Source organism: Macrobrachium nipponense, chromosome 48 (assembly GCF_015104395.2).
Source record: "Macrobrachium nipponense isolate FS-2020 chromosome 48, ASM1510439v2, whole genome shotgun sequence".
In the NCBI taxonomy this organism is placed as follows: domain Eukaryota; kingdom Metazoa; phylum Arthropoda; class Malacostraca; order Decapoda; family Palaemonidae; genus Macrobrachium; species Macrobrachium nipponense.
Genome location: NC_087223.1, coordinates 7,682,354 through 7,693,926, shown reverse-complemented (window position 1 = coordinate 7,693,926; position 11,573 = coordinate 7,682,354). Strand labels below are relative to the sequence as shown.

General features: G+C 37.6%; 2 protein-coding genes across 2 annotated transcripts; both read left to right on the top strand.

Moving 5' to 3' along the window:
* The first annotated feature begins 718 nt into the window (after positions 1–718).
* On the top strand, positions 719–2,950 carry LOC135204994 (uncharacterized). Its single transcript, XM_064235223.1, has one exon. It carries the CDS (start codon positions 719–721, stop codon positions 2,948–2,950), a length of 2,232 nt encoding a protein of 743 aa, XP_064091293.1.
* A 78-nt stretch (positions 2,951–3,028) lies between these two features.
* On the top strand, positions 3,029–3,685 carry LOC135204993 (uncharacterized). Its single transcript, XM_064235222.1, has one exon. The coding sequence runs from the start codon at positions 3,029–3,031 to the stop codon at positions 3,683–3,685; it is 657 nt and encodes a 218-aa protein (XP_064091292.1).
* Positions 3,686–11,573: the final 7,888 nt, after the last annotated feature.

Genomic DNA, 11,573 nt, shown 5'->3' with positions numbered 1-11,573 from the left:
AAAAAGATGTCTCCACTCAAAAAGATGTTCACTCCGGACTCAAAAGAGGTCTCGACTCAAAAGATGTCTCCAACTCAAAAGAGGTCTCCAACTCAAAGCATGTTCTCGACTCAGAAAAGATTGTCTCGACTCAAAAAAGATGGTTCCTCGACTCCAAAAGAGGTCAACCAACCCAAAAGATGTTCTCGACTCAAAAAGATGTCTCCGACTCAAAAGATGTCTCGACTTCAAAAGATGTTCAACTCAAAAACCGATGTCTCGACTCAAAAAAAAGAATGTTCTCGAACTCAAAAGATGTTTGGCCTCCCAAAACTCAAAAGATGGTCTCGGGACTCAAAAAGATGTCTCGACTCAAAAAAGATTGTCTCGACTCCCAAAAGATGTCTCCAACTCAAAAGATGTCTCGACTCAAAAGATGTCTCGACTCAAAAGAGGGTCTCGACTCAAAAAGATGTCTCGACTCAAAAAAGATGTCTCAACTCAAAAGAGTTCTCCAACTCAAAAAGATGTCTCGACTCAAAAAGATGTCTCCCGACTCAAAAAAGATGGTCTCGACTCAAAAGATGTCTCGACTCAAAAGAGGTCTCCCACTCAAAAGATGTCTCGACTCAAAAAAAAGAGGTCTCCAACTCCAAAAAGCAGGTCTCGACTCAAAAGGATTGTAATCGACTCAAAAGATGTCTCCAACTCAAAAGATATTGTCCTTCGACTCAAAAAGATGGGGTTCTTTCGACTCACAAAAGATGTCTCGACTCAAAAGATGTCTCGACTCAAAAGATGTCTCGACTCAAAAGATGTCTCCGACTCAAAAGATGTCTCCGACTCAAAAGATGTCTCCAACTCAAAAGATGTCTCGACTCAAAAGATGTCTCGACTCAAAAGATGTCTCGACTCAAAAGATGTCTCCGACTCAAAAGATGTCTCGACTCAAAAGATGTCTCGACTCAAAAGATGTCTCGACTCAAAAGATGTCTCGACTCAAAAGAGGTCTCCAACTCAAAAGATGTCTCGACTCCAAAAATATTCTCGACTCAAAACATGTCTCGACTCAAAAGAGGTCTCCAACTCAAAAGATGTCTCGACTCAAAAGATGTCTCGACTCAAAAGATGTCTCGACTCAAAAGATGTCTCGACTCAAAAGATGTCTCGACTCAAAAGATGTCTCGACTCAAAAGATGTCTCTAACTCAAAAGATGTCTCCAACTCAAAAGAGGTCTCGACTCAAAAGATGTTTCCAACTCAAAAGATGTCTCGACTCAAAAGATATCTCCAACTCAAAAGATGTCTCGACTCAAAAGATGTCTCGACTCAAAAGAGGTCTCGACTCAAAAGAGGTCTCGACTCAAAAGAGGTCTCGACTCAAAAGAGGTCTCGACTCAAAAGAGGTCTCCAACTCAAAAGATGTCTCGACTCAAAAGATGTCTCGACTCAAAAGATTTCTCGACTCAAAAGATGTCTCGACTCAAAAGATGTCTCGACTCAAAAGAGGTCTCGACTCAAAAGATGTCTCGACTCAAAAGATGTCTCCAACTCAAAAGATGTCTCGACTCAAAAGATGTCTCGACTCAAAAGATGTCTCGACTCAAAAGATGTCTCGACTCAAAAGATGTCTCCAACTCAAAAGATGTCTCGACTCAAAAGAGGTTTCGACTCAAAAGATGTCTCGACTCAAAAGATGTCTCCAACTCAAAAGATGTCTCGACTCAAAGATGTCTCGACTCAAAAGATGTCTCGACTCAAAAGATTTGCTCGACTCAAAAGATGTCTCGACTCAAAAGAGGTCTCGACTCAAAAGATGTCTCGACTCAAAAGATGTCTCGACTCAAAAGATGTCTCCAACTCAAAAGATGTCTCGACTCAAAAGAGGTCTCGACTCAAAAGATGTCTCGACTCAAAAGATGTCTCGACTCAAAAGATGTCTCGACTCAAAAGATGTCTCGACTCAAAAGATGTCTCGACTCAAAAGATGTCTCCAACTCAAAAGATGTCTCGACTCAAAAGATGGCTCGACTCAAAAGAGGTCTCGACTCAAAAGAGGTCTCGACTCAAAAGATGTCTCGACTCAAAAGATGTCTCCAACTCAAAAGATTTCCCCTCGACCTCAAAAGATCCCTTCGACCTCAAAAAGATCTCGACTCAAAAGATGTCTCACTCAAAAGATGTTCTCAAAAGATTTTCCCTCCGGACTCAAAAGATGGCTCCGACTCAAAAGATGTCTCGACTCAAAAGAGGGTGTCAAAAATCTCCGACTCAAAAGAATGTCTCCAACTCAAAAGATGTCCTCGATCTCGACTCAAAAGATGTCTCTCCGACTCAAAATATGTTCCCCCCCCCCCCCTCCCCGACCCCTCAAAAGATGTCTTCAACCTCAAAAGCTCAAACTCCCACCTTCAAAAGATATCTCGACTCAAAAGATTTTCTTTTCTCGACTCAAAAAAGATCTTCCCGACTCAAAAGAGTCCTCGACTCAAAAGATGTCCTCGACCCAAAAGAGGTCTCGACTCAAAAGATGTCCTCGACTCAAAAGATTGTCTCGACTCCAAAAGATGTCTCGACTCAAAAAGATGTCTCCAACTCAAAGATGTCTCGACTCAAAAGAGGTCTCGACTCAAAAGATGTCTCCAACAAATCAAAAGATGTCTCGACTCAAAAGAGGTCTCCAAACTCAAAAGATGTTCCTCGACTCAAAAGATGTCTCGACTCAAAAGAGTCCTCGACTCAAAGATGTCTCGACTCAAAAGGATGTCTCGACTCAAAAGAGGCGTCTCCAACTCAAAAGAATGTCTCGACTTTTTCCAAAAATATTCTCGACGCAAATACCAAATGTCTCGAATTCAAAAGAGGGTCTCCAACCTCAAAAAGATGTCCTCGAAACTTCAAAAGATGGCTTCTGACCTCAAAAAGATGTCGCGACTCAAAAGATTGTCTCGACTCAAAAAGATGTCTCTAACTCAAAAAAGATGTCTCCTAAAACTCCAAAAGATGTCCTCCTCCCAACTCAAAAGAGGTCCCTCGAAAAACTCAAAAGATGTTTCCAACTCAAGAGATGTCTCGAAACTCAAAAGAATATCTCCAATCAAAAGATTTGTCTCGACTCAAAAGATTGTACTTCGAAAACCTCAAAAGAAGGTCTAGACCAAAAAGGTCTCCGAACTCCAAAAGAAGGTTCTTCGACCTCCAAAAGAAAGGTCTCCAACTTTTCCCCCAAAAGATGGTCCTCGAACTCAAAAGATGTTCCGACCTCAAAAGATTTCCGGACACTCAAAAGATGCTCGACTCCAAAAGATGTATCGACAACAAAAAAGGTCCTGGTCTCGGGGGAAACTCAAAAGTGTCTCGAATCAAAAGATGTCTTCCAAACTCAAAAAGATGGTCTCGAAAACTCAAAAGATGTCTTCCCTGGATCCCAACAGATGTATCCGAAAACTCAAAAAGATGGTCTCGACTCAAAAAGAATGTTCTCCAACTCAAAAATTGTCTCGACTCAAAACCAAGAGGTTTCGACCTCAAAAATGAGGTTTGCGACTCCAAAAGGAATGTTCGCTCAAAAGATTGTCCTTCAACAATCAAAAGATGTTCCGGACTCAAAAGAGGTTCTCGAAACTCAAAAGATTGTCTCGACTCCAAAAAAGATTTGTCTCGGAAAACTCAAAAAGAATTTTGTCTCGACTCAAAAGGTTGTTAGCACCCTCAAAAGATGTCTCGACTCAAAAAGATGTCTCGGACTCAAAAAGATTGGTCTCGATCAAAAGATGTTCCTCCAAAACTCAAAAGATGGTCCCCTCCAACTCAAAAAGATGTCTCGAAATTCAACAATATAGATTTGTTCTACGACCTCAAAATAGATGTACTCGAATCAAAAGATGGGTTCCTCGAACTCAAAAAGAAGGTCTCGGACCTAAAAAGAGGTCTCAACTCAAAAATGTTCTCGACTCACAAGAGGTCCGACTCACAAGATTGTCTCAGACTCAAAAGATGTCTCGACTCAAAAGATGTTGCCTCGACTCAAAAGATTGTCTCCAAACTCAAAAGATGTTCCGACTCAAAAGATGGCTCGACCTCAAAAGATGGCTCGGCTTCGACTCAAAGAGGTCTCGACTCAAAAGATTCTCGACTCAAAAGATGTCTCAAACTCAAAAGATGTCTCAACTCAAAAGATGTCTCGACTCAAAAGAATGTCCGACTTTCAAAAAGATGCCCTCGGACTCAAAAGAGGTCTCGACTCAAAAGGAGTCTCGACTCAAAAAAAGAGGTCTCGACTCAAAAAAAGGTCGTCTTGGATTAAAAAGAGTGTCTCGACTCAAAAGCTGTCTGCGACTCAAAAAAAAGATGTCGTCCCCGACTCAAAAGATGTCTCGACTCAAAAGATGTCTCTTTACTCAAAAGATGTCTCGACTCAAAACTAAATGTTCTCCGCTCACTGTCTCCAAAACTCAAAAGATGTCTCCGACTCAAAAAGATGTCTCGACTCCCAAAAAGATGTCTCGACTGCAAAAGATGTCTCGACTCAAATGATGTCTCCCGGACCCTCAAAAGATGTCTCGACTCAAAAGATGTAAAACTCGATCAAAAGAGTCTCCCAACTAAAAGAATGTCTCGACTCTCCCAAAACGATTGTCTCGACTCAAAAAGAGGTTTCCAACTCAAAAGATGTCTCGACTCAAAACATGTCTCGACTCAAAACTGTCTCGACTCAAAAGAGTCTCCCACTCAAAAGATATCTCGACTCAAAAGATGTCTCAACTCAAAAGATGTCTCGACTCAAAAGATGTCTCGACTCAAAAGCTCAGAGCTCTCAAAACTCAAAAAGATACTCAGAGTCTCACTCAAAGATGTCTCAGGTTTCGAATCAAAAGTGTCTGATGTCTCGACTCAAAAGATGTCTCGACTAAAAAGATCTCGACTCAAAAGATGTCTCCACTCAAAAGATCTCCACTCAAAAGAGGTCTCGAACTCAAAAGATGTCTCCAACTCAAAAGATGTCTCGACTCAATATCTCCAACTCAAAAGATGCTCGACTTAAAAGATGTCTCAACTCAAAAGATGTCTCGACTCAAAAGAGGTCCGACTCAAAGAGTCCTCGAACTCATCTCGCTCAAAAGATGTCTCAACTCAAAAGATCTCGCTCAAAAAGATCTCGACTCAAAAATCGACTCAAAAATCCTCACTCAAAAGAGGTCTCGACTCAAAAGAGGTCTCGACTCAAATGTCTCCACAAAAGATGTCTCAAAACAAAAGATGTCGACTCAAAGATGTCTCGACCAAAAGATGTCTCACTCAAAAGATGTCTCAACTCAAAAAGATGTCTCGACTCAAAAGATGTCTCGACTCAAAAGATGTCGCTCAAAATATGTCTCGACTCAAAAGTTACAATATGTCTCGACTCAAAAGATGTCTCGACTCAAAAGAGGTCTCGACTCAAAAGATGTCTCGACTCAAAAGATGTCTCGACTCAAAAGATGTCTCGACTCAAAAGATGTCTCGACTCAAAAGATGTCTCGACTCAAAAGATGTCTCCAACTCAAAAGATGTCTCGACTCAAAAGATGTCTCGACTCAAAAGATGTCTCGAACTCAAAAGATGTCTCGACTCAAAAGATATCTCGACTCAAAAATTACAAACATTTGCTTCATACAATGTTTATTACTTTAAAAGCATTTGAGAGTTTTGCAGTGAAATACTTAAACAATTTTATTGGAAATCTAAATGCCGCAGGCCCCACCTTGAATGTCTACCACACATTCAAGGGGAGATCCTCCCCACCCCAGATTAGCCAGCAATTAAGAATATACTTAGCAGTACTGTAGAGGACTTTGCAATAACGAACCAATAATCCATTGCGAAGAATCATGGACTTCAAAAACTTAACGGAGTATTCCACGATGAACCCCGGGGCTTCCAGACCAACCAGTGTTATTTATGCTTTAAGTATCACCAAACTGATCCAATACTCTCCTTGGAGACTCAAATACCAAAACGTTGTATTAAAAAAAAAAAAAAAAAAAAAAAAAAAAAAAAAAAAAAACGAATGATCTGACTACTGACATTTTAAGCGTATTTACAAAAACTAATTTAAGAATTGTCGTCTAGTTGTTAATTACAGCCTTGACTCAGAGGCATTATTAAATAATTTACACAAGATTTTAAAAGACTTAAGCCTGAATTAAACAAAACCTTCATTGTTGCTAGACTTAACCCATCATCCTCTTAAGCCTAACATAACCATTACCAGTCTATACTCGTCTTCAGATAAAAACAGCAAATTCCATGATTGACAAAACTGTTTTATAACTAACGCCTACATAGTTATGGGAAAAAAAAAGTCTCACTAAAGCTCTGCTGTTATTAACTACAGCAAATTTCAGATTAAAACCACCAATGTAAACATTAATTACAGTTTTAATTCGCTATAGGAAAGCCAAGATTCCAAATTTCAGATTAATACAAACAATCTAAACATTAATTACTTTGTTTTAATTACCTATAGAAAAGCTAAGCTCAGTATTAAGAGACTTTACGCAGAAACCTTACATTCGATCAGAGTTCGGCTATTTATGTTTGGGAACAGCCTGTTCGCCAATGTTTACATCAAAGGACACCCCCCCCCCCCCTCTCCAAAGCTTAATGTTTACTAAATTCTTAAAATCGCTAAGCGAATTTAGTCCTGAATATCACAATACAACATTAACAGAATCTTATGAACCTCCATTATAACAAAGTTAAGCCCCTGCCTCCACCAAGATTTCTTCGTAGCTAACTTATAAACTACCCCACAGATAATTCACTAGCGCTAGCAAACGTAGTACACCTATAGGTAATATGTTAGGGAAAAAGAATATGTTACATATAAACTAAAACTTATATTTGTGGACTACCACAAGTTTAAAGACAATTCGCTGAAATTATAACCCTTATCACGACAACAAAATTAAGTAACTCACTTTCGAACGTGCGTTAAAAAATAGTTAGAAAGTCTAGTAACGACTACCAAATCGAAAGTTATTGAAATTTTTAGTAATTAACGCTACACATGAAAATTATATAGTGCTTCAATAACGCAGTTACATTTCGCCAAATTCGAATGTGAAAAAAGGTGAAAAGTTATTACATCTAACCAAAATCTCCAAATATGGAAAGTGATCGAATGAAAAAAAAAAGCTTTTAGGAAAAAAAAAGTTTAAAATTCTAAAAAAAATTACAAAAAATCTGAAATAAGTTTCATTAAACATTAAGAACTCTTATATTACAAAAATAAAAGAAAAATGACGTCACACTTCTAAAACCAACAAATGCAAGAGTCTTAACCCAAAACTAAACTACCAAACTCACAGTAAAATCAAATATATCAACTGATACACTTCATAGGGAAACAAATTAGCTCAGATCTTAAACGAAGCCAATTATACTTAAGTTTCTATAACACTATAAACAAATCATTAAAACCTACCTATGCCCCATCAAAGCGATGGCCACTGCAACACTATTCACTTGTGTCTTGTCTCTTCTACTACTTTCAATACTAAATTGGAATCCGTCTTCAATTCTGGTCCAAAGAAAACATTTGGAGAAGGCAACCCCCACCCCCCAAAAAAAAAGTCCAGATCATGACATCCCAAAGAAACACCAGGAACTTCCTTTAGCAATCCAAGGATGGTAAATGACACAGAATATTACTTGAAACAAAGTATTCTCGTTTTCTTTCATGTAAAAGGAGCAGTAACTATTATTATTATATTATTTTTTTTTTCTATCACAGTCCTCCAATTCGACTGGGTGTTATGTCTAGTGTGGGGTTCCGGGTTGCATCCTGCCTCCTTAGAATCCATGACTTTTCTTACTATGTGTGCCGTTTCTAGGATCACACTTTTCTGCATGAGTCCTGGAGCTACTTCAGCCTCTAGTTTTTCTAGATTCCTTTTCAGGGATCTTGGGATCGTGCCTAGGGTTCCTATGATTATGGGTACAATTTCCACTGGCATATCCCATATCCTTCTTAATTCTATTTTCAGATCTTGATACTTATCCATATTTTCCCTTTCTTTCTCTTCAACTCTGGTGTCCCATGGTATTGCGACATCAATGAGTGATACTTTCTTCTTGATTTTGTCAATCAACGTCACGTCTGGTGTATTTGCACGTATCACCCTATCTGTTCTGATACCATAGTCCCAGAGGATCTTTGCCTGATCGTTTTCTATCACTCCCTCAGGTTGGTGTTCGTACCACTTATTACTGCAAGGTAGCTGGTGTTTCTTGCACAGGCTCCAGTGGAGGGCTTTTGCTACTGAATCATGCCTCTTTTTGTACTGGTTCTGTGCAAGTGCCGGGCATTCGCTTGCTATGTGGTTTATGGTTTCATTTTTCGTATTGTACTTCCTACATATGGGAGACATGTTATTTCCATCTATCATTCTTTGAACATATCTGGTTCTTAGGGCCTGATCTTGTGCCGCTGTTATCATTCCTTCAGTTTCCTTCTTTAGCTCTCCCCTCTGTAGCCATTGCCATGTGTCATCGCTGGCTAGTTCTTTAGTCTGTCTCATGTGTTGTCCGTGTATTGGTTTGTTGTGCCAGTCCTCTGTTCTGTTTGTCATTCTCCTGTCTCTGTATATTTGTGGGTCTTCGTCTACTTTTATCAGTCCTTCTTCCCATGCACTCTTGAGCCACTCGTCTTCACTGTTTTTCAGATATTGCCCCAGTGTTCTGTTCTTGATGTTGACGCAGTCCTCTATGCTTAGTAGTCCCCTCCGTCCTTCCTTTCGTGTTATGTATAGTCTGTCGGTATTTGCTCTTGGGTGTAGTGCTTTGTGTATTGTCATATGTTTCCTCGTCTTCTGGTCTATGTTGCGGAGTTCTGCCTTCGTCCATTCCACTATTCCTGCGCTGTATCTAATTACTGGCACTGCCCATGTGTTTATGGCTTTTATCATATTTCCGGCGTTGAGTTTTGACTTGAGTATCGCCTTGAGTCTCTGCATATATTCTTTCCTGATCGTGTCCTTCATCTCTTGGTTATTATTATTATTATTATTATTATTATTATTATTATTACTATTATTATTATTATTATTATTATTATTATTATTATTATTATTGATACCCACCCACAAGGACATTAACTTGTAGAAAAAAGCTTTTCCAAATTATGAAGTCGTATTGTAAACAAATAAATAGTATTTAGTAAATAATGTTGTATATTATTACTGACATTAATTGATTTTGTTTACCAATGTGGGATTTATAGTAACTAATCCAAAAATCCAATATTAATCCCTTCTAAAATGCATGCAAATGGTCTATATATACCTTAACTGGGGGATTTAGTGACTCTCTCTCTCTCTCTCTCTCTCTCTCTCTCTCTCTCTCTCTCTCTCTCTGTGTGTGTCCCAAGAAACAATGGAAAATATTCATGACAAAATTCAACAGAAAATCAGTTACGAAAATACCCAGTGTTGATTTTTATTCAAAACAATTTTTTTTTTTTTTTTACATTTCTTTACATTTTTTTGACAAAACAGAGACATTCTAGTTTCATTTACGATTTTTTTATATATAGCAAAAACAGCTCAATTAACCTCGCAACATTGAATGAAAAAATAATGGTTTTTTTTTAACATTTTACTCGGCGTCACAGAATAGAGTGAATTCCGTTCCATATTGCTGTGTTTTTCATAATATATTCGTCTGCGAAACAGGGACAAAATATTCCAGGAGCATATCATTAAAGAAATATATTCTTCCTTACACCATCCCACGAGAAAACCATTAAATATATTCCCCTTAAATCATTCATATTCACCTTAATACATCATTCTATGGAAAAGTATTTAAAGTAATATATTTCCCATACATACTAAGAGAAAATCATTCAAGAAATATATTAATCATTAATGAAATATATTCTCTTTACGTCATTATGTGTGAAAATAATTGAAGAAATACATTTCCCATACATTCTATGTGAAAATCAATAAAGGAATATATTTCCCTTACATCTTTCTATGAGAAAATAATCAAAGAAATACATGTCCTATATGTTTTATGTGAAAATCAATAAAGGAATATATTCCCCCTCCACCAGTGAAAAAAAATATTGGAAAAATATCTTACAAAAAGAAAATATCAATTAACCCCTTCATCAGGCAACACTTTGGACCCTCTACAAAAAAATGAATAAATAAATAAAAATGAAAAAAGGGGTCAGTTCCCCTTTGGCCATTTGGACAAAATCTGAAGATATTATCCCTAGAAAATTCCATCACAGAAACCTTAAGAAAACAATGTCCAATCTTTCGACGAAACAGGACGCAGATTCTCTCTGAGGGGAGATTTGATAAAGAAGGGAATAAGACATATGACGAGAGAGAAAAAAGGGGAGAGGTGATATGCAATATGGTGAAAAACGAAGAAGGGGAAAGATGAAAAGATTCAGAAAAGGAGAGAAGGAGAGAGATGGAGACAGTTTTCCAGATGATATTGAAGTATGAAAAAAATAGGTAGGTTTAATGAAATGAACATTATTTCTCAGTATAAAAATATAAAGAATTAATGAAAGTATGTTAAAAATGGCAAGTTTATTCAACATCAAAAATATGTAAGGCTGATCAGAGAGGCTATTATGGTTAATCATGATAATCTTCTGAAAGACTAAATTATTTAACAGAATCCTATCAAAAAAAGAAACTGTATTGAATATGAGATTATGAAACAGCATAAAAAATATGTAGATTGAATCAGGTAGATTTTACTGGTTTGACAATTAATCAGAATCATTTTTAAAGATTTAATGAAATTATGCTAAAATAAAATCAAGCAAAATTCCTAGACTTAATTGCAATGTTGGGTGAAACATCAGCAGCTTGTCTTAGGCTTGTCCTAATACTCTCATAGTTTTTTTATTATCAATTGGGATCGAACTTCATTTTCGAACAACAACAACAACAACAACAACTTCGTCTAAAAAAAACACATAACATTACTGACTCCAATTTCGGTCTCTTTTGAGTGACAAATTTCCTGCCATAACCCAAAATCCAATTCCCAACCCAATCCCTATTCTGTCAAGGGGTCTTTCTGGCCGAGGTCACACGAGAACATTAAATTATTCCGGGTCATAACATTATTGGAACGATCAAAAAGAGCGAGAGGCCGGAATTTCCCCCGTGGGAGTGACAGACTTTTAAAACTTGCAGGAGACCCACAGACTGGAGAAACAGGGTGGTGTTGTGTTCGTCGGAGGGAAGAGCTTGTCTTTTATCACGTTTTTTAAGAAGATTCGTGGTCATTTTCTTCATATTTTCAAAACGTTTTAAGTAAAAACAGAAGTTTTGAATATGGAAAACTCACTGCAGTGATGTTAAGGTCTCTTCTAACAGAACATGAGCTGATATTTAACTTGATACATAACTTAAGGGCAATCTCTAATCTAATAATACTGAAGGCAGGGAAAGTAATTGATTAAAATCTGTTTACTTCTGATTTGAATTAAATATCAAATGGCTTTTTTATACTTTGGTAAAGAGTTTTGATATTATCATCTAAGGTGTCAGTACCTAAGGTGACTAATGGTCTAA